The 22587-nt window shown below is 38.2% G+C and overlaps 4 protein-coding genes across 4 annotated transcripts; 3 read left to right on the top strand and 1 right to left on the bottom strand.

Annotated features, from left to right (window-relative positions):
* Positions 1–703: 703 nt before the first annotated feature.
* Positions 704–6343, top strand: hcn5 (hyperpolarization activated cyclic nucleotide-gated potassium channel 5). Its single transcript, XM_057336054.1, has 10 exons — positions 704–1187; positions 3316–3502; positions 3642–3746; positions 3835–3972; positions 4178–4339; positions 4493–4586; positions 4690–4817; positions 4895–5041; positions 5532–5769; positions 6170–6343. Exons 1-10 carry the CDS (start codon positions 1006–1008, stop codon positions 6337–6339), a joined length of 1551 nt encoding a protein of 516 aa, XP_057192037.1. The 5' UTR covers positions 704–1005; the 3' UTR covers positions 6340–6343.
* A 3887-nt stretch (positions 6344–10230) lies between these two features.
* Positions 10231–13916, top strand: ska3 (spindle and kinetochore associated complex subunit 3). The gene is made up of 10 exons (XM_057336431.1): positions 10231–10263; positions 10563–10703; positions 10891–10952; positions 11023–11194; positions 11304–11754; positions 11888–11967; positions 12108–12295; positions 12712–12897; positions 13021–13209; positions 13294–13916. Exons 2-10 carry the CDS (start codon positions 10595–10597, stop codon positions 13315–13317), a joined length of 1461 nt encoding a protein of 486 aa, XP_057192414.1. The 5' UTR covers positions 10231–10263; positions 10563–10594; the 3' UTR covers positions 13318–13916.
* Positions 13917–16570: 2654 nt separating this feature from the next.
* sap18 (Sin3A-associated protein) lies at positions 16571–18003 on the bottom strand. Its single transcript, XM_057336312.1, has 4 exons — positions 17856–18003; positions 17368–17477; positions 17165–17287; positions 16571–17078 (listed from the first exon to the last, which is right to left on the bottom strand). The coding sequence occupies exons 1-3, from the start codon at positions 17925–17927 to the stop codon at positions 17176–17178; spliced, it is 294 nt and encodes a 97-aa protein (XP_057192295.1). The 5' UTR covers positions 17928–18003; the 3' UTR covers positions 16571–17078; positions 17165–17175.
* Positions 18004–18084: 81 nt separating this feature from the next.
* On the top strand, positions 18085–22311 carry LOC130555783 (uncharacterized). The gene is made up of 2 exons (XM_057336246.1): positions 18085–18355; positions 18794–22311. The coding sequence occupies exons 1-2, from the start codon at positions 18178–18180 to the stop codon at positions 20134–20136; spliced, it is 1521 nt and encodes a 506-aa protein (XP_057192229.1). The 5' UTR covers positions 18085–18177; the 3' UTR covers positions 20137–22311.
* The last annotated feature ends 276 nt before the right edge of the window (positions 22312–22587 follow it).

The raw sequence follows: 22587 nt of genomic DNA, 5'->3' as shown, positions 1-22587 counted from the left end.
ATTACTGCATTTTTAACTATACAGTGCTACACATGTTTAAATTATTTTTGACAAAAGCAGTAACTAGACATATTCTATCAGTGAATCTGGTGACCCTCTTGATAACCATATGCAATGTGATAGGTAGTGTACAGTGAATGATAGTTTAGGTATTTGTTGCCTTCTGAGAATCTAAGATCAGTTACCTGTTACATTACTGAAATGCCACTTTGAAATTCAACACCTGATTGTGACACTCATGTACATTGACTGCCAGCAAAAAAGCAATACAATACATTGTTTACTTTGCTGAAGTTCTAGAAAGCTTTATCATGCAGTATGTATGCTAAACTGTTAAACTATTTTTGAGAAACACAAATTAGTTTCTCTAGATTTACCTGAGAAATACAACTGGTGTTTTACTCACACTCGTGATTCCTCTGAATTGACATTAGACCCGAAGAAAGATACTAATGTGTTCTTGCTTCTCTGTAATTTCAAAATTACTTGTACATTCTTGTGTGTTCTTTAACAAGAATCTCTTTGTCATATCCATGGTCACTATCACACAATAAGAGTGTAAGTAATTCTATCACCTCCCATTGTCAGCCCCGGGTCCGGTGCTATCAGAACCATCTGTCTAGTTCAGATGACAATAGTTGTGATATTCAAAACCTCCTCGAGTCAAAGGACTGTCTCACAGTCCAGATGAGCCTGGCTGATGTGAGCATGAGGCAAAGATCCTGAATAGTTGATGAGACAATAGTTCGTTTGACAGAGAGGAAAGAACAGAATCTCTTTCTCCGCTCTGAACAGTGCCAGAGAACTGTGATGGAAAATTACTCTGAGAATATGTATGTGTGTGCATAAGAGAGAAGGAGAGAAGGGACGAGGGAGCGAGGACAAGAAGAAAAGTGGATGAAATGGTCAGCATAAAAGAAAGTCCAGAAATAAAGTTGTCAGAGAAGCACGGTGAGAGATGTTAAAGGCGCTTTGGTGATTGCAGTGCTTAGTCAGGGCCTGGGTATGGAGAGCCTCGCACCTGAGAATCACAGACACTTCGGCTGGAGCGGCTGGAGGAACTTGCTGTTGCCGCAATTGAACCTGCGCTCACTCTATATCTACGGCAGTGAGGTGGCTGTGGAGAAGGAGTGTATCCGACAGAAAAAGGAGGGCATATTTGTCATCCATCCCTTCAGTCTTTTTAGGTACTGTATCCTAACCTTGTCTTGGAGTTTTTAAACAGTATAGTGTTGTTGTGACATACATTACAGTGCAGTAGGTTTATACGTTTGTACAGTGAAATACAGTATAGTATACCATAGTTTAGTGTGATTTAGTACAGTACATTACAGTAATTATATGCAAGCATGCAGTACATTACAGTACAGCATATAGTGTGTTGTGACTTAGTAAAGTACAGTACGGTATAGGATTATATAGTACAGCGTGACAGTGCAGTATTGTCGTTCTATACATGTGTTTAGAACAGTATAGCATAGTACAGTATGATTTATCACTGTGCAGTGATGTGGTTATAGATATGTGTACTGTACAGCATAGTATAGTGTGATTTAGTACAGTACAGTGTTTTGGTACATGTGTAAAGTACAGTATAACATAGTACAGCATAGTATATAGTATTGTGTGCTTTAGTACTGTACAGTATTGTAGTTATATGCATGTTTACAGTACAGTACATCATAGTGTGATTAGTACAGTACAGTATTGTGGTTATATACATGTTTACAGTGCAATACAGTTAAGCACAGCACAGTGCAGTACAGTACAGTATAGCACGGTATAGTATAGTGAGATTTAATACAGCACAGTTGTGTATTGTGATTGAGGAAAGTCCAGCACAGTATACCATTATATATTACAGTGTGATTTAGTACAGTGCAGTGTTGCTGTTCTATGCATGTGATTAGCAGAGTATAGCATAGTATAGTGTGATTTAGCACTGTACAGTAATGTGGTTATAGATATGTGTACTGTACAGCATAGTATAGTGCGATTTAGTGCAGTATAGTGTTTTGGTTATACGTGTGTACAGTACAGTATAATGAAGTACAGTACAGCATAGTATATAGTATTGTGTGCTTTAGTACTGTACAGTATTGTGGTTATATCAATGTTTACAATTCAGTACAACATAGTAAAGTGTGATTTAGTACAGTACAGCATTGTGGTTATATGCATGTTTACAGTGCAATACTATTCAGTTCAGTACAGTACAGTACAGTACAGTACAGTACAGTATAGCATAGCATAGCATAGTGAGATTTAGTACAGCACAGTAATGTTGTTAAATATACGTTTATAGTACAGTAAATCACAGTACAGTACAATGCAGTATAGCGTAGCATAGTATAGTGTGATTTAGTGCAGTACAGTAATGTAGTTATATACATGTGTACAGTACAGTACAGTATAGCATAAAGTCTAGTGTGATTTGGTATAGTACAGTACAGTGTTTTGGTTATACATGTGTACATTACAGTATAATAAAATACAGTAAAGAATAGCATAGCATAGTATAGTGGGAATTAGCACAGTACAGTAGTGTAATTATAGACATGTATACCGTACAGTGTAGCATATAGTATTGTGTGGTTTAGTACAGTACAGTATTGTAGTTATATACATGTTTACAGGGCAATACAGTACATCACAGTACAAATACAGTCCAGTATAGCATAGTATAGTACAGTAAGATTTAGTACAGCACAGTAGCTTGGTCCAACACATATTTATAGAACCGTAAAGCACAGTACAGTGCAGTACAGTATAGCATAGCATAGCATAGTGTGATTTAGTGAAAGTGACCTATTAGTCAGATATGGTGACCCATACCCGAAATGTGACCTCTGCTTTTAACCCATCCAGAGAGTAGTGAACACACGCACAGCAAGTGGTGAACACACCCGGAGCAGTGGGCAGCTATCACTGCAGCTCATTTAGTACAGTACGGTAATTTAGTTATATGCATGTGTACAGTACATTACTGCACAGCACAGCGTATCATATAGTAGTGTGATTTAGTACAGTACAGTATTGTATATATGTGTGCGTGCGTGCGTGCGTGTGTGCGTGTGTGTGTGTGTGTGTGTGTGCGTGCGTGCATTTGCGCATGTGTGTGTGTAGTAAAATACAGTAATGTAGCTACCGTATAAACAGTTGTGCAGCTCATTAAAGTACAGCAGGTTATAGCATAGTAAAACATAGTGATTTAGTACACGTTAAAACACTCACAGTACAGTAGAGTATATAAGTAAATAGTAGTTATGAAATGTCATGCAAAGATTATGACTAGTCGTGCCCTCATTTCTGCAGGAGTTACTACATCATGTGTATGGTGGCCATAACATTTCTGAATCTAATTGGCATCCCAATGGAGATCGCCTTTCTAGATGGGAACAGTGGAGTAGGATGGGAAGGCTTTAATGTCTTCTCGGACACCCTGTTTCTGATTGACGTAGGCCTTAACTTTCGCATGGGTATCATCGATGAGGACAGCGAGGTAAGGATAAGCCCTAGACACAAGACACCTCACCTTAATTGAACAACTAAGTAAACTAGATAGATTTCTCTAATGTAAATTTTTTTTTAAGAACTTTACCAGTCTCTAATTCAAATGAGTTTTTCTATGTATTCCTCAGGGAGCCGTTCTTGATTTGAAAAGCATTCGACAACATTATTTAAAGAGCTGGTTCGTACCGGATATGGTGGCAGCATTCCCAGTTGGATACATACTACTAATTGCGGTAATGAGGGTTGTTCAACACAACGGCTGTACTGAACTACCTCGTTCCAAAGAGAAAACAAATCTGTCTTGTGCACTTGTCATTGCAGGACCTGCAGTACCATGGTGACTCTCCATCATCCAAAGCAAACAAAATGATGCGCATCTTGATGTTCGTGAGAATCCTCAGTCTCGTTCGCCTGTTGCGTGTGTCCCGGCTTGTTAGGTTTTTCAATGAGGTAGAAAGAGTAGGTAACACATATTTTGAATGATTATTAAATTGAATAATAGAACACTCACATAACATGACAAGACATTGTTAATAATACTTTTTGTATGTAGTGTATGTGTTGGCTAACAACTTGCTAAAAATAGACCAGAGCAAGTCATCGTATCTGTCTTTATTTCTTTCAATTATTCTTGTGATTTTCATACTGAATCTCTGCTTCATAGGTTTCAAATGCTAACCTGGAGGTGGTGAGGATATTCATGAGAATCTTGTCTTTATTTATGATGATTTTCCTGCTGTGCCACTGGAATGGCTGTATTCAGTATTTCGTACCCATGCTTGAAGAGTTTCCATCAGACTGCTGGGTTAGAAGAGAGAATCTAATGGTGTGCATCTGATATCCGCATAATCATATACGATGTTAGATGTACAGTATATGTGCTTTTACAGTTTGAGATTAAATTCTATAGCTGTTTTGTGTTTGTAATGTATACAACAAATATCTCAATATCACATGCTTTGTTTTGTGTCATTTTTAGAATGATACAGTGGGGGAGAAGTATTCTTTTGGAGTCTTTCGAGCCCTCTCTCATATGACTGCAATATCATATGGTTCCTCTGACACACCAACAAGCAAGGAGTATACTTTTAATCAGCTGATTTAGCTGTATATTTTCCTCACAGCGTCATACTCTACAATTAGTGCATCTTTTAAAGCTTTTTTTCTTTACTTTAGATGATGTTGAGCTGTGGATCGTCATGACAAGCATTGTATCCGGTGCCCTTATGTATACGGTCATGGTCGCCAACACTGCTGCTTTGATGTCTGATGTGGACATAACATCAAGGGCTTATAAAAACAAGGTGAAAAAACATAAACCCTACTTAAACAAAGTTTGCACATGCATTTTTTCTTAGCTGTGTTTGCTTTTTTTACACAGATGAATCATCTGGAAGATTACATGACTTTCATGAAACTTCCCAAAGGTCTGCGTATGCGCATTAACAACTACTTCCAGGCCCGTTATGCAGGAAAATGGTACGATGAGAAAGACGTCCTGAAGTGGGTGTCCTCATCTCTCAGAGAGGTACTGCTCACAACTATAACTGCTTAATAGACACAGCATAATAAAAACTGAAATGCTCTTTAGAATGAGAATTCCTATCTGACACCTGCTTATCTTTGCGTATGTTATGTGTAGAACAGCATCTTTACAACTACTTAAAGGTCCAGTTTATGAAATTTAGCAGCATCTAGCGGAGAGGTTGCGAATTGCTCCCTTCAGAATCACTACGGTGGCTGACTCAAAATGAAGATGTTAAGATGAACATTTACGAAATGCGAGCCGTTTGTCCGTTTAGGGATACTGTAGAAACAACATGGTGAATTCCAGGGGACCCGCGGTGTATGTAGATAGAAATAGCTCATTCTAAGGTAAAACATTTTATTATGTAAGGTCCTTATGTGAAGACATAGATATGTATACTATATTGCATTTCTGTCAATAGATCCTCAAAAATATTTCACACTGGACCTTTAAATGACTATTTTACTGGTTTCGTTTATTTATTTTGAAGGAAATACTGATGACCATATGCTTGAGCCATGTGAGGAAAGTTCCTATGTTCCAAAACCGTGATATAAACTTCATCAATAACATTCTAATGGAGCTTCAGTATGAGGTCTATCAGGAGGGCGAGATCATCATCCTTAAGAATACTCCCGGTGACCGCATGTTCTTTATTGAACATGGGCAGGTCCTTGAGAAGAATGAGTTTTTCGAGAGGGAACTGTGTGATGGAGACTATTTTGGAGGTTTGTCTAAAAATCTAAACTTATGTACTGTTTACAGGATTTTGTATTGAATGCTTTTATTCAAATACTTAAAAGCATAGTTCACCCAAAATGAAAAATGTTCCATCATTTTCTCACCCTCATGTCATTCCAAACCTGTATGACTGTCTTTCTTTCTTCTGTGGAAAACAAATTAAGATATTTTGAAGAATGTTGGTAACCAAACAACATTGGAGCCCATTGACTTCCATTGTATAGACACAAAAACACTGAGACATTTCTCGAAATATGTTCTTTTATGTTGCTATGCTATACAGGTTTTTAGTAACATGAGAGTGAATAAACAATGACAGAATCTTTTTAAACTATTTGCACATTGCAGATGATGTTTCCCTAAAACGCATTTCTTCGTCCTTTTCAGAGTCGTGTCTCATAACAAAAGAAAGGCGTTTGGCTACAGTACAAGCTCAGACTACCAGTCAGCTCTTTTCCCTGTCAGTGGACTGCTTTCATCGTGTACTGCAGGACTATCCTGAGATTAAGAGGGACCTGGAATCACCTCAACAGGATAAAGACCTTCTGTTATTATAATGAAGCATAGCTCAAGTATCATCAGTGACACACATATAGAGCTGTACAATTAACTTTAATTGGTTGAACAATTTATGTATTATTGCATATACAGTGTGTTAAAGGATGAGGACTACAATCTTAAATTCTATAAGGTAGGATAGCTCATTTATTTATAGCAATACAACACATCAACCAATTTTGATAGCAACAATGAACATACCATAACAGTATATAATAGCCTTAAGAATTTCACAATGCATGATGTGACAGAAATATCCTACCCAAACACACAAACAGTCCCAGTGGCTAACCTATGTCTGTACTCATAGAGGTAGTACGATGTGGTAGGAAAATTACAGCTCATCTCCATTTTACCTGGTACCACAAAGATGGCCACACCTGCACCAAGTCCCTCCTGCAGCTTCCTCAGCATGCGACTGGCCAAATAAAGCCTAGCTTTACTCGGGTCTTCTTCAATAGCAGCATAGATCTCGGGAGGAGGGTTCGGGATCTTCCACTCCAGGTCTACGATCAGCTGGTGAATGCGAGCTTTGTCCAGTGAGGAAGGTGTGTCTCGGTAGCAGGCCACCACATTGGAATGCAGCTCCTCTGAGCATACAGAAAAGAAGTTTTCAGCCTGTTTGCAGGTCTCTGGTTTCAACTCCTCACCTGCTTCTTTGGCCTCTGATGCTACTTCTGTCCAAACGCCCACAGAAGGATGCACCATGACGGCCCAGCGCAGCCAGTCGTAATTTTGCTCTAATGTTTTTAGGATTTCTGATGCTTGTTCCTCTGGTGGGTTTCCGTTTCTCTGCACCTCCAGGATCTGCCTTCTTAAATCTTCCTCAGCCTGTTCTTTGAAATATGCGGAGCAGCGCCCTCCAATGGCCTTCATTTTTCTGTAGAGGACGTTCATCTTATCTGACCAGGTTTTCATCAAGAGCGCCTGATCTCTGCCTATCAGATAGGCCTCTACAAAAAGGCAAACCAGACCTGTGCTTAGAACAAAGTTAACCTGAGGGACATAAAACACACACCGCTTAGATTAACATCGCTTAATATCGCTTTGAAATATTACTCCAGTTTTTATTCATAAATGTTTCATAAACACACCAAAAGTGAAGCATTACTTTGAGTAATTTTCGACTGTAGTAAAATAATGTACATAAAACTAGAAATGTGTTGGGCTCTGAAATGTTCTACAATGTAATAAATAAACAGGAATCTTTATCTTTGTACTTTGACCTTTATAAGAAGAACCACTTTGTTCTTGATGTTTTATTTCAAACACTTTCATTCAAGACTTTCAAGGACACTATATGACCACATTTAAATTAGGTCTAATGAACACTCATATTAATTTAAAACTGTAAATTCCATCTTAATTTTCATTTTCTGACTGCATTTTATTTTGTCAGTAAATTCCTTTGCACACACACTTAACAATGTATTATAATATACTGTATATTGCAATGTTTGTATATTTGTAATCTGTATGTTTCTCTCTACTCGATTTTTAATCTTTCAATGTCCGCACAGTGGAAAGCAAAGAATTTCATTGTATAGGAAACTGTGCATTAGACAATAAACGCTTTGAACTTGAACTTGTATGTAGGCCTATGTTCCATATACAAACGGAGTGCATGACTTTAATGTTGCTTGAATTGTGCTCTTAACTGAACTACATGAACATATTAAATAGTTTTTGAATTGTATTTTTTGTTTGCTTATTTACTGAACATTTCTTTATAAATGCATTCTTACCTTTACACAAAACTCTTTCATTTCCCAACGTTTAGGCTTACGATTCTGGATGAGTTCTTCCAATAGGGTCGGTTGATCTGTCAGGGCGGATATCCCCATTATACGATTATAGAGGGCTGTCAGTTGCCTCTCTAGGCGATATTCTCGGACATAGCTCAGAAACACCTCTTTCTCCTGTTTTGTGAACTGTGGCTGGGCTCTAATGGTAGCTCCTAGCTGGTTGTACACTGTGATCAGGTCATCTTCAAGACCGTGGACCTCCTGATCATTCAGCAAGCCCGCTCCAAAGGAACCAACCTCATTGTCTATGTGGTCCAAATTTTTCTTTATTTGGTCTGTGTCCTCAGCTGAGGCAGTACCAGTGAGAAAAGCACAGACTCCCTCAACCAAAACACGCATTGTCTGCATGAAGCCCACAGGTTCCACAACTTTTCCGAAGAGTGCCATGATTTCAGTAGTAGATGAGTTTGAGCTGGACAAATTTGAAACAAAACTTTTCACAACTATATGAATGTGATCTAAAAAGTTGAGAAGTGTTAGGGACTTACCCACACGCCTAGAATGGTTTGGAAGTGTTTGACCTTGGCTTTGGAACCTCATTTTATACACCTGTGGTAGTGTAAATACACTTCTGATAACAGCCATTTCCACCACTTCATTTTCGCGGCTGTCCTTGAGTTAATGTACGCTACACATTCAGCAAACAAGTGTGGACCTTCAAGGAAAAATGTCATTATTTGTGTTTAATAGCTCTTAATCTTGCCAAGGTCTCTAGAAGTCACTCCTCCAAATGTACATTTACAGAATTAACTATGGAATTTTATGGACTCAGAAATACCGTCTCTGTGTTTTCAAGAACATATTACACTTAGATTAATAAGAAATACATTTCTAAAATGATTCATCAAACTTTCAATGAGAAATTATTATATTTGTACAGTTGTTTTAATAAAACCCAAGCTGCCCGCGTTTTGCCGCTTTTCTCTCTTCAAATGACCCGTGGTGCATGTGTGTGTCAGCTATAATGCACACATTTTAGATTTTTGATATTTATATTATAATAAACTGTCAAATCATGCAAATATTGCTATATAGCTATATATATACTGTATATACACAGTATATATTATAGCTGACACACACATGAACACTGTAGTTAGTTTTGTGGCTGTAAGTCATTCCCTTCAAATGCTATTGAGCTTTAAAAAATATATTTTTGTTTATGAGTCCATACAGTAGTGAAACACAGCAATATTTGCATATGATTTGACGGTTTATTATAATAAATATCAAAAATCTAAAAGGTGTGCATTATAGTTGACACACACACATGAACACTGTACAGTTAGTTTTGTGGCTGTAAGTCATTCCCTTGAAATGCTATTGAGCTGTAAAATTTGTATTTTTGTGTATGAGTCCATACAGTAGTGAAACACATAGGAATATTTGCATTTGATTTGACGGTTTATTATAATAAATATAAAAAATATAAAAGGTGTGCATTATAGTTGACACACACACATGAACACTGTACAGTTAGTTTTGTGGCTGTAAGTCATTCCCTTTAAATGCTATTGGGCTGTATTTTAATGTGTATGTAACTTTAGAGACGGTCCCTATATTCACGAATATCGAACGTCCAACTTCAAACCAATTTTACGTTAAGTTTTTCACCTACTGCTGCACTTGAGTGACAATAAAGGGGTTTGGTTTGAAATAAAATTATGTCACAGTGTCTGAATTTGAATTTTAAGTAGTTTTAATAATTTAAGTTTTTAATAACTCTTACTGAGATACTTGTGGGGCTTATTCGTTGATTTATGTACCTGTTTAGTAGTGAATAAAACATTAGCAGGACAAACATTTGACATCTAAGGGGCCAAGAAAACAAGGAAGTGCACGTTTTACAACTTCACATGTACAACAACTTCATATACGTACACCAACTAAAATAAATTCAAGTTATTCAAAGGTAACATTATCAAAAGGACAATGTTTTCTAGGCTTGACCCCTAAAAATTATAAACACGGACTAGAAAAACATAAGAGTGAACTACATTTTCCATTCGGCGCCTGTGGCCGCAAACAACCACTAGGTGTCAATAATGAGCCTCACGGGGTTCAGCTCTGCTTAAAACCTAACAAGAGGAACCCGGATGTGCCGCCAAATTTGAATGTGTAAGGAGGTTCATATTTCTGTTAAATTTGCTTAAAATGTGCTTTATTAAACTGCAGTACATTAGTTACGATATTGTGCGGAGTTTTTTAATCTGTTGTCGTTATATATGTCGAAGTGTTTTTTAACTGAAAATGTGCGAAATAGTAGATCTCTTTAGTGTTTTGTTATTGTCATTGTGTGTTATTGTATAACGTTACTTCACTCCACGGTGTTTAGTCTAGAATACGTACAGTTGTTTCTTTATAGTGGTAGGTAAATGGTTAAATTAATGTATATTTGTGACTTCATCCTCTTTTAGGCTGTAATTTTCTGAGGTAAAGCACATTCGGTATGAATCCTTCAGAGCGTTTCTTCGCGAAGCTGCGTAAACTGACAGTGTATCTGGAGACTGAGAGCAATAATCTTCTGCATGCGAGTCAAAACCTGAAAGAGGACGATGGTAAACAGGCAACACGTTGAAGTTTATTAAAAGATCATTACAGCAACCTCCTGTTTTATTTTTAAATCTGACAAGTTTATTGCTCTAAATGGGATTTTAGCTGAAATATAGGATGAATTCGGATATTACTGTAATTCAGCCCTGGTCATTAGGACATTAGTTCACTGGTGTTTGTGGTCATATGCAGAAGACACAGAGAATGGGGCTCAAGCACTATATCAGCTACATTCTGAAGTCAGACAACTAAAGGTATGTATGCGTTTATTTATGATCCATTTTTATAGTTCCATTTAAAGTAATGTTTATTAAATTGCTGCAGCGGCAAGTTCAGGATCAGGTGGCTGGACAAGATGCAGGAAGTAGTGAACTGAGGACCTTCATCCGAAGAAGCTTGGTGTTAAAGCAGAGGACCACAGAAGACATTGACAGGCTAAAGAAACATTATGAGAAATATGGCTACAAACCACGAAAAGCAAGACAAGAGAACACAGGTGAATGTTTATCATAACTGAGAAGGTTAATTTTCCAGTGTTGATTCTGTTTTCCATTTGTTTAATTTCTCAATTTTTATTTGAATTCTCTTTTTGTTCATTGTTGTAGTGATGAACAGCACAAAAGAGGTAGAGGAGCAGGAAGAAAGAGAGCTGGAAAATACGCATGAGGTACAAAAAGATGAGGAGATGGGACACGGGGATTATGAAGACACTCAGCAATCAAAGACACCCGATAAGATGCCGTCACCTTCTGATGAGCAACTGCGGACCCCAAAGCTCTCAGATTTTGGTCTGTCTGCACTTCAGCTTCAAAGAGTTTTCAATGAAGCTGAGCCATCCCATGATGATGCTCCAGTGCCAGCTGTGGCTCTCTCACCACCACCGTTTGTCATGAACATGCAGCCACCACAGCCAAAAACACCAAAGTGCTCACTGCGTATGGAAGAGGATGCTCCTACCCCACGGTTAGAGGACTTTGGTATCTCCGAGTACACCATGTGCTGGAACAATGATTTTACCATGGATTTGTTGAACAAGAAGCCACCAAAGAAAAGCAGGTATGCTTAAATCCCAATGATAAATAATAAAATCACGAAATATGGAGATATGAGGTTTTAGAAGGACAGCAGCAATATATTAGTTCTTTATGTAAATATATGCAGTACTGTATGTATGTGTTTTCTTTGACAGTGAAACAACAGAGAATGCTCACAAACCCTCTCATGTCTTCTCCTATCTGTCGTCTGTGTCTAACAAAGGTGTTGTCAATGGTAAGTCTTTTAGATTGCCGTTTCCTTTTGTTATTCTGTTTATTTGTGTTGATTTCAAATAAGCAACATGCAGCTGATTACAAAAATGTTTTGTTTTGTTTCTCCATTTAATTCACATATTTTCTGTTCAAATCTTTTAGAGAGTTTGGAATCCCCAGAGCCTCCTGTGTTTTGCACCCCAGGATTTAAGATTGAGAAACGCCGGGTTCCTTACTCTCCACAAATAGATGGACAGAATAACCTTGTTTCTCCTCCTCGTCAAAATTGCTCTTCAACCCCAGAAGTCCCTGCATTTGAAACACCTTTTGTCAGCAAACTCCTAAAAAAGGTGATACATTCCTGAACTCAAAATTTTTGTCAGATATATGTGTCACAAGCGACTTGACTTTTATTACAAGACTATGACAGCATACAATACCAATCAAATGTAACTACACATATAGGGCCAATGTACTAATTTTATTACAAATGTAAGCACACTAGAAGACAGCTCTATGAGGTTAGTTAGGTTAGCCAGTAGTGTGCAGAGCTTTAATCTGGGATAGTATTTAGAGTTTATTTGGCATTTTTTGTCATAGCGTAATTCATAATCATAGTGTGATTTTACTATTATTATTAAACATTAATAATAACATTAAACCGTAAGTATTTGTGTACACGCTTGGTTTGGTAAGTCTGGCCAAGTTGATAATTCAGTTCTTTCTCTAGTCGTGTCTAATAATTCCAAGCATAATTGTATTGCAGGATGCCAGACAGGAAGAAAATTACAGGCACAGGGGTTCACAGGCAACCAGCTTTAACCTTCCAGATTCATCAAATGCAAGATCTTTATCATATGACCCTCCAGAGATGCCAAAAATTCAAAGTTATGAGGAGCCATTACCTGAAATTCCAACTCTGCACTCTCTTTTTGGGAGTTCGCTTGCTTTCGTAAGCAGTCATGATGCAATAATCTTAACTAAATACATAAGTATACCTTAGATGTTACACTGAAGATGGTAAATTGTTTCATAGATTGCAATACAATTTTTCCCTTCCCTCAACCCTGAACAGAAAGGTACTTGTGGTGAAAGTCTTCCCGGGATGACAAAGGACTCAAAGCAAAGCCCTCTCCCCATGCCTGAAGATTGCCTCAACCAGGATTGGTGTCTTGCGACTCCAAAAGTCAGAATGAAGTTCCCTGCAGACCCTTGCACACCAGAGATGCCTGATATAAGCTCAGTGACGCAAGATATCTTAAAAGTGAGTCACCAATATTTTCAGACTCTGAGTTTGACATACTAAAGGATGGATTGTTGATGATTGTTTTTGTTTTTTTCTGTTCAGCTTGTGGCTCAGTGCAAGTCTTAAATGCCCATTACTGGATCCATGCTGCAGAATTCATATGGAAACAAGAGAATGATGCAGTGGTGATGACTTCATGTTAATATGAACACTTAGGACAATGTTGTAAAGAAACTAAAATAAAATATTAATATTAAAAAAGTTATGTTATTTGCATGGTTGTACACAATCATTAAACTTGATGCAATAGAGTGAATGTACTAGCAAACTTCTAAGATCCAAACTATACTGTACAGTGCCCTCCACTATTATTTGCACCCTTGGTAAATATGAGCAAAGAAGGCTGTAAAATAAATCTGCATTGTTTCTCCTTTTGATCTTTTATTTAAAAAAATCTACAATATTCCAACATTTCATTAAAGTAAAACAATTTGAAGTGGGGGGGGAATATCACATTATGATTTTTTTTTTCGTTAATACACGCTGTCACAATTATTGGCACCCTTGTATTCAAAACTTTCTGCAACCTCCATTTGCATGAAAAACAGCTCTTTTATGTCTGACAAGGTTTGAGAATACATGGCAAGTTATCCCAGCCCATTCCTTCATACAGAATCTCTTAAGGTCCTTCACATGTTAATGCTCTCTTATCTTCAGTTCATCCCACTCATTTTCTATGCCGTTCAGATCAGGGAACTGGGATGACTATGGCAGGATCTTGATTTTGCGTTCAGTGACACATTTTTAGTTGATTTTGATGTTTATTTTGAACCAGTGTGCTGATGGAAGATCTAATCACGAGCCATTATAATATTTCTAGCAGAGCAAGTCAGGTTTTGATTTTTTTATTTGTTGGTATTTGATATAAAATATGATGCCATGTATCTGATCAAGATGTCCAGGACCTTTGGTATAAAAGTAGGTCCACAACAATAAAGGATCCAGCGACATATTTAACTGTGGACATGAGGCACTTTTTTTATCCCTGTGTGCACCAAATCTATCTTGTGTTATTGCTGCCAAAAAAAACTTATTTTTCATTTCATATGGCCATAGAACCCAGTCCTGGTTGAAGTTCTAGTATGGCAGATTAATATGGTGGAGTTTGTTTTTGCATGAGAGCAGAAGATTTGTTTCTTGAACAGTGTCCTAAACAACTTGTGGTGATCGAGGTGCAGTTTTCCTTTATTTTTATTAAATGCTTTCTGACCCCAAAATTTAACTGATTAGTGCAATTTTCCATCTGTGCTCTTTGAAGAGTCTTTGACACTCAATTTTTTCTCCTCGATGTGCATTGAGACAATATAGACACACATCCTGTTTCAAGCATATTTTCAACATCTCCAGTCCATTAAAACTTCTTGATTATTGCCCTGATGTTGGAAATTAGATTTTTTTATTATCTTATCTATTTCCTTAAAGAGCTTTTTTCTGCGAGCATGTGAGAAATCGAGCCGATCAGATTTAGCTCCTCTTGTGACATAGAAAGAGGTCTTATTATAATATTACCGCCCATTAATCTGCATGTTTACACCCACGGCATGACCATAGCATGCACTATACCAGTGTTTCCCAACCCTGGTCCTCAGGGCACACGTTGCAAAGAATGTTTTAAATGTCTCCCTAATTAACACACCAACAAGCTGATAAGTTGAATCAGGTGAGTTGAATCTAAAACATTCTGGGAGGTGTGCCCCGAGGACTAGCATTGGGTTGTGTCAACACCCCGGACGGAAGAGGGGTAGGGTGCAAAGTAACTCATTAGCATTTAAAGAGACATACACCAAAACAGGTTGCTGTGAGTTTACACAACCATTGAGTGTTTTTAAGCAAAATATGTTACAGACATTTCATGAAGACCCTAATAAATTATGCCAATTTGTTGAAAATGTTCATCCGATGAGCCCTTTAAAGCAGTTTTGTATTTTGTTTAGCTCAACAGAACAATATTCTTTGGTTTTATCCATTGTGATAAATGATTAAGGGGATTTGGGCTTTGTGTTACTAATATTTATTTTCCTGTGCAACAAGAAGTCATGACTGGACAACATCATGTTTCTAGTCACCTTGGTGTGCTAAGAAAATGGGAATATCAATGGGAATATACTTGGAAGATATTTTACTCATAAGAATTTCTAAGGGTGCCAATAATTGTGACCAGGGTGTATACGAGAAAAACATTTTTTTCATAATGTTATATTCCCCCCCACTTCAAATTGTTACATTTTAATGAAAAGTTGGAATATTGTAGATTTTTTTTAATAAAAGATCAAAAAGAGAAACAATGCAGATTTATTTTTACAGCCTTCTTTGCTCATATTTACCAAGGGTGCCAATTAGGGCTGTGCAAAAATATTGATGCATGTAACTATTTTTTTTCAATAGTGTATCGATAGTGATACCTCTACTATCGATATTTTTTTTTAAATCGTGTCATATACTGTACATATGGCCAAAAGTAAGTGGAAGTGAGCATGGCAAAAAATATAAGAACGCTTGGAGCTCTCAGAGCTGATGTGTGGGTGTGCTTTGGTTTTCAAAATAAGTAATGGAGTAATGAGTTATATAAAATAATGCTGTTTGTAGGCTTCGCAAGTCATGACACAAGTCACTTGGCTACTGCAGTGCGTTAGACAAAAAGTTTATTAAGAAAAGTAACAATGACATTTATTGTGCTTTCACGGATGTGACACCAGCGCATTTACAGCACGATGAACCAGGGGTTTTATTCCGCCCATGTTCATTGTTTTAACTGTAATGCACCACAACAGCCAAGTGACTTGCGTGACCCACCTTATTCCCCTGTGCTACCCACTTGAGGGGCGCAATCCACCGTTTGAGAACCCAAACCTCTGATCTTAAGGTCCATGCATCGCACATCATGGCCACTCTGCAGAGGTAAGGGATGTTTTTACACTTATCCTTACAGAAAACCCAGGTGGTGCACAGCAGGTTATATTTCTAGCTCTATTTTTTACATTTTCTATTTAAAGTATTGCAATATATCGCAAATGTGTATCGTATCGAAATACATAGTAATATATTGTATCGTGACCAATCTATCGTGATATGATACACAGTGTATATAATACATATAATACACAGCCCTAGTGCCAATAATAGTGGAGGGCACTTTATATCCATAAACTAGTTTTGCTTCCATTGTTATGCCTCATTTATGTGTCCTAGGAGTATGAAAAGAAAACTTACAGTAAGCAGACTAAATTTGAAGAGGACCACTTAAGTGCAAACATGTCAGTTTTTTGGTTACATATTGACTTTTTGTTGCATTTAAAAGAGATTCAGACCACAGACACGATACTGGAGAAATCATGTTTAATGAAGGTTATGGCAACAAGTCTAAATCTAAAAGGTAGATCTCGTATAAAACCCCATAATGAACATAAAATATATGGAAACAATATATCTACACAACTTCCAAAACCCAATATTCACTCACAAGGGTACTCGATCTTGCTGCTAGACATGTATCTTCCTGCAGAGCCTAGTTTTAACTTTACAAACATTTAAAGAAGTTAAGCAAGATGTTTGGTCACCTAAAAATACAGGCTCAAACTAAACTATGCAGGAATGTAGATCTCCAGAAGCAACATTCAGCACCCCTGACAAGTCAACACCATCTGCATGTTTTAATGAAGGCCAATCTGTCTCAGTAGGGTCTCATACGTCCTTGGAGTGGAGGCGCGCGGTTAGGTGGAGTAATGGCGATGTCTAGGTAATCTCCTATTTGAAAACGTTGAGACTGAAGCGTCATGGAATCATCGGCACCTTTGCGACCTGAAACTGTATTGCCAATCTCTTTGACCCTACAACATAAGGGCAATATTATATTAGATTCAAAAGATCTGTGCTGGCCACCGCAGAAAGCCCAGAATCATCCGTCTACGTTTACCTGTAGATTTGTCATTTGGGGTCTGGATAAACGATGGCAAACCCGAAATGTGTGCCTTTCTTTCTCGCTTCCGGATAGACTTCTTTCACCAGACTTGTCAGTTCTTTCAAGGTAGCATCCATCCTGTTACAAAATGTAGAAGTGATTCATGATTATACAGTTTCCTAATTTTTAAGAGGCTGTAAATATGATACTACACGTACCAGGTGTAAATCTGAAGCTCGCTAGAGGGCACATTTCCGCGTGCAAACTCGTCCATGCGATGATGTCTGCCGTTGTTGGTGGTGAACACTCTCAAAAGAAGGGGACATGTCTGCAGGACAACACCCACATGCAGAGATTAAGGACAGCCTTTTGAAAACATGATCAACATCAAAGCAAGTGTAATCTTTACTTAAAACAATACTGTTTTCACAAAAGCAATTAACGTTACTGTTGAAATTTTAACGTAACTTATTTTAAAAGTCAAACGCCAAATCTCACATTATAAAATAGAGATACACAACTAATGTTAAAAAATGAAACGCTTGCTTTCAGTATAAACACCGTGGAGTATAAAGGTATCGATCGAAAGTTGTTTCTCGTTATAACTTTTTATAGGTTCAGTATACCGAATTAGCTTAGCATGCTAACTCTCGGCGTTTGTGCATAACGATTGGTACTTTGGACAAACAAACAACGTAAAACAAACCTTCTCCCTGTCCACTGGCTTCTCTGGCTCTTTCTTGATTTCCTCCTGTGTTACTCTTGATTCCACAGCCATTTTGATGTAATTATTTTGAAAAGCAAACGACGATGTGCGCTCCTTGCAGCCTGTAAATGATAGAACGCGGCACACAGAGATGATATCACAGCAGCGGTGACTGGAAGCACCAACCACAGCCAGCCTCTGAAGCGATGACGTAAAATACCACCGCCTACTCAACCCCGACTCCATTTTGGGAGTCAGATTGTGATTGTGAATATTACTAGCGAAGAAAAGCGGGCAGGTCCACGCATTTAGTGGCCTGAATATGGTTCACACATGTGTGGTGGCTGGTTGTCGGAACAGGAGGACCCCTGGCACCACATTATCCTTCTACAGGTTTCCACGGGACCCGGAGCGGAAGCAGCGGTGGATTGCTGCTGTGAACCGTAAAGGATGGATGCCAAACGAGGGCAGTAGACTCTGCAGCACACACTTCATTTCAGGTATATTTAAACAGAATGGCGCTATTCATTAATTTTGTTAAGTAATTGTTATGCTATGCATTAACTTGTGTACGTGTCAAGATATAGGCCTACTATAAAAACGCAAATTATGTTATGAAACCCGCGAGGCTAATGACAACGTAAAATGTGTGAGGTTATTGCAAAAAGTAATTACAATTTTTAGGAAGTTTGGTGGTGTACTGGGGGTGCACTGTAGCTTTTATGTTTGTAACACCTCCACATAACGGACATCGTGTCAGCGTTGCCATGGTGATAAACTTAGCGTTTTAGATAAACAAACCGTTGCAGTATAAGTTACTTTATGTTTTCATATGGTAGTCTATCATAGTAAATACAAACCTTATTGTAATAGCCTAAATGTATTGTCTTAACTTTTTATATTATAGAAATGGTCATTTATTTCTATTTAATTTACAGGAAAACAAGTGAAGAATCCTAGATCTCCAGACTATGTACCTTCAGTCTTTATATCAGCACCACTGTCCCCAAATATGAAGGAAGCAAGTGCATGTGAACTTTATGATAAACAAGAAGCACAAGTGGAGGCAGCCAATGCTTTGCTGTTCCTACAAGGACAAGGACGTTTCATGGAAGACAACGTCCAGATCTACAGTCAAGAAGAGCCAGAGAAAGTTTCCTCTTCGCTTAGCAGTTGTAATGAAGATAAAGAGGATAATGAGGAAATGGACAGTGATGAAGAAATCTCACTGACACGTATTAGCCAAGCGGAAAAGCCAGTAAAAAACGTCCCCATGAAGTCCCCTGACTACCAGTCCAGCCTTGAAGCTCTTAAGAAAGAGAATATGGAGCTGAGGGAATCAGTAGAGAAGATGTCTCTCAATGAGGCATCATTCAGAAATGATCCAGAAAAGGTTCGGTTCTATACAGGACTGCCAAACTATTTCGTGTTTGAGACGGTTATGTTGCTTCTCGTGCCACATATGAAAGGAGACAAAAATGGAAAACTTTCAAAGTTCCAGCAGCTACTCTTGACACTAATGCGACTTAGGCTTGATCTTAGAAACCAAGACTTGGCCTATCGTTTTGGGATAACGGTTGCCACGGTGACCAGGACAGTCCATCGGATCATTAGCATAATGTTCACAACCCTGGTACCCACTGCTGTTTTTTGGCCGTCTAGAGTGGAGCTCAGAAAAAACCTCCCGACAGCGTTACGTTCCACTTACCCAGACTGTGCAGTGATTATCGACTGCTTTAGGGTGTCTCTGGAAAAAGAGGATGTGAATCAGCCGGTTGTTTCCACGGCATTCACCATGCCCACCCAGTCAGCTCTTGTTAATGAGCTGAAGTATGTGATAGGTGTTGCTCCGCAAGGTGTGGTCACGTTTGTCTCGGGCGGATCACCGGGTCATGTGAGTGACAAAAACCTAGTGGAGAGTTGTGGCCTCCTCTGTAAACTTCTGCCAGGTGATGTCGTGCTTGCTGAGCGTGACTTCGACATCGGCGACTTGGTGAATGCCCGCAAAGCCGAACTCAAAATCACAAGTACAAGCAGCCAGAGCATACTGGATGCAGAAGCTTGCTCGATGGCAGGTACATATTTAGACAGGCTGAATGTTCATAGGCATGTAGAGCAGGTCATAAAGATGGTCAAGAGAAGATATTGTATGTTGACCGGACCAGTGGAGAGTCCCTTCACGGTCATAGATCGCACTTCCAATGTGAGCACTTTCGATAAGATAGTGCAGGTTGCCTGTGCCTTAAATAACCTGTGCATTTCCGCTGTTCCTCTGGAGTAATCTGTTATATTCACCGCACTACATTTGCAAAATGCACCTTTATTTCCCCCTTTTTTAACAAAATGCTTTATTTTGTAGGACTCTGTTGTTAAAAAGGGGGATTAAACATTTCTAAGAAAATTGTGGTTTAGAACCTAAGGACCAGTTTATACCAAACATTTATCAGGCACGGTTTACTGGATCATTTACTAGAATGTGTAACTCTCTGGTGTTGTTACATAAGGAACTTCCTTAGTCTTGGCTTTGTTGATGCTTTGGTGTGATATGGAACATTCCATTCATAGCTTAAACGGAATGTGGTATTTTTGAGAGTAGATTCTGAGACGTGAGAATTTGAAATATCCAAGGCACTGAACAAAGTGTTTGAGCCAGAGACAGCAAGATTCGTATATTGGCTGTTCCTAGTTCCCAGTGCCTTTCCCAATGTGATCCTTATTACATTTTTGCTTCTATATAGAGACACTATATTTTTGCATTAAAATCCTTTGTTCAGTCTGTTGTCTTTGTTACAACCATTTATTGTAAGTATCACCATTACAAGTTATTTGCATTGCTGTTTGATTTTGTTTTTTGTTGTTGTTGCTGTTGTTGTTGTTTTCAATCAAAACCAATAACATTTGGCACTATACTGTATAGTGCCTGGACATTACAAGAGCCTGATGTTCACCCAGTGCACTTAAGATTTCAGGATGGTATTCCCAGCTTTCACCTAGTTTTGTGTGTTATGTTGATCTATGTTAGGATTTTTGACAACAATGATAAATTTGACTTATTTTGTTCCACATGTTTTCATGTGTTCTATGTGCAAAGTTAGCCTATGTGACTATGAGCTAATGTAGCATCTTGTTGTGTAACATGCAAAATGTCTGTCGATAAAATGTTGAGAACTTGTGTCTTTAATATTTTTCAGTCTCTTTTGATCAAATTTCTATTTTTATTCACAGTTTATTTACATTTTACAATATTTTACAAAAGCAGGCCAGTTGTTATGATCAGTCTTGTGTCGTCATAATTCATCTGAACATCTTGAAAGTTTGTTTCATACTGTATGTGTTTTGTTTCAGGAGAACTTGGTGTAATATGTGGGCTGCTCCAGTTTTGGTCATATTGTCTCAGAGAGACATTTTGTTGTAGATACTATAATTAAAAGGAAAGTGATGTTATGGTTCTACTCCAGACTGTTCATGTACAGTCGTGGCCAAAAGTTTTGAAAATGACACAAATATTAATTTTCACAGTCTGCTGCCTCAGTTTTTATTTCGGCGAATTGCATATACTCCAGAATGTTATGAAGAGTGATCGGATGAATTGAATTTTATTGTGAAGTACCTCTTTGCCATGAAAATGAACTTAGTCCAAAAAAACATGTACATTCCATTTCAACCCTGCCACAAAAAGACCAGCTGACATCATGTCAGTGATTCTCTGGTTAACACAGGCGAGAGTGTTGATGAGGTCAAGGCTGGAGATCACATGTTGATTGAATTAGAATAACAGACTGGAAGCTTTAAAATGAGGGTGGTGCTGGAAATCATTGTTCTTCCTCTGTTAACCATGGTTACCTGCAAGGAAACACGTGCAGTCATCATTGCGGTGCACAAAAAGGGATTCACAGGCAAGGCTATTGCTGCTAGTAAGAGTGCACCTACATCAACCATTTATGGGATCATCAGAAACTTCAAGGAGAGGTTCAATTGTTGTGACAAGGCTTCAGGGCACCCAAGAAAGCCCAGCAAGCGCCAGGATCGTCTTCTACAGTTGATTCAGCTGCTCACTCACAATTTTGCCTAAGAACACAGCCATGAACAAAGAATGGTACAAAAACATCCTCCGAGAGCAACTTCTCCCAACCATCCAAGAGCAGTTTGGTGATGAGCAATGCCTTTTCCAGCATGATGGAGCACCTTGCCATAAGGCAAAAGTAATAACTAAGTGGCTCGGACCAAAACATCAACATTTTGGGTCCATGGCCAGGAAACTCCCCAGACCTTAATCCCATTGAGAATTTGTGGTCAATCCTCAAGAGGCGGGTGGACAAACAAAATCCTACAAATTCTGTCAAACTCTAAGCATTGATTATGCAAGAATGGACTGCCATCAGTGAGGATGTGGCCCAGAAGTTGATTGACAGCATATGCCCAGGCGAATTGCAGAGGTCTTGAAAAAGAAGGGTCAACATTGCAAATATTGAGTCTTTGCGTAAATTTAATGTAATTGTCAATAAAAGCCTTTGACACTTATGAAATGCTTGTAATTATACTTCAGTATACCATAGTAACATTTGACAAAAACATATAAAAATCACTGAAGCAGTAGACTTAGTGAAAATTAATGTGTCATTCTCAAAACTTTTGGCCACGACTGCAGGTTGGCTGGAATGTTCTCCCATAGTGGAGTTCATTAAAATTATGGAACATATTTGTGTCATTTCATAAAAGACAAAATAGCTAC

The sequence above is a fragment of the Triplophysa rosa genome, linkage group LG6 (assembly GCF_024868665.1).
Source record: "Triplophysa rosa linkage group LG6, Trosa_1v2, whole genome shotgun sequence".
NCBI lineage: Eukaryota > Metazoa > Chordata > Actinopteri > Cypriniformes > Nemacheilidae > Triplophysa > Triplophysa rosa.
Note: the sequence above shows the minus strand (reverse complement) of the source record. Positions and strands in the feature narration are given on the sequence as shown.

Coding starts and splice junctions, on each gene's coding strand:
- hcn5 (XM_057336054.1), top strand. CDS start 1,006: ATGGAGAGCCTCGCACCTGAGAATCACAGACACTTCGGCTGGAGCGGC. Junction 3,503..3,641: donor TCATCGATGAGGACAGCGAG/GTAAGGATAAGC, acceptor TGTATTCCTCAG/GGAGCCGTTCTTGATTTGAA. Junction 5,042..5,531: donor TGTCCTCATCTCTCAGAGAG/GTACTGCTCACA, acceptor TTTATTTTGAAG/GAAATACTGATGACCATATG.
- LOC130555783 (XM_057336246.1), top strand. CDS start 18,178: ATGGTTCACACATGTGTGGTGGCTGGTTGTCGGAACAGGAGGACCCCT. Junction 18,356..18,793: donor CAGCACACACTTCATTTCAG/GTATATTTAAAC, acceptor TTTAATTTACAG/GAAAACAAGTGAAGAATCCT.
- ska3 (XM_057336431.1), top strand. CDS start 10,595: ATGAATCCTTCAGAGCGTTTCTTCGCGAAGCTGCGTAAACTGACAGTG. Junction 10,704..10,890: donor AAACCTGAAAGAGGACGATG/GTAAACAGGCAA, acceptor GGTCATATGCAG/AAGACACAGAGAATGGGGCT. Junction 12,898..13,020: donor TTGGGAGTTCGCTTGCTTTC/GTAAGCAGTCAT, acceptor AACCCTGAACAG/AAAGGTACTTGTGGTGAAAG.
- sap18 (XM_057336312.1), bottom strand. CDS start 17,927: ATGGCTGTGGAATCAAGAGTAACACAGGAGGAAATCAAGAAAGAGCCA. Junction 17,478..17,855: donor AGCCAGTGGACAGGGAGAAG/GTTTGTTTTACG, acceptor GTTGTCCTGCAG/ACATGTCCCCTTCTTTTGAG. Junction 17,288..17,367: donor GAGCTTCAGATTTACACCTG/GTACGTGTAGTA, acceptor ATTTTGTAACAG/GATGGATGCTACCTTGAAAG.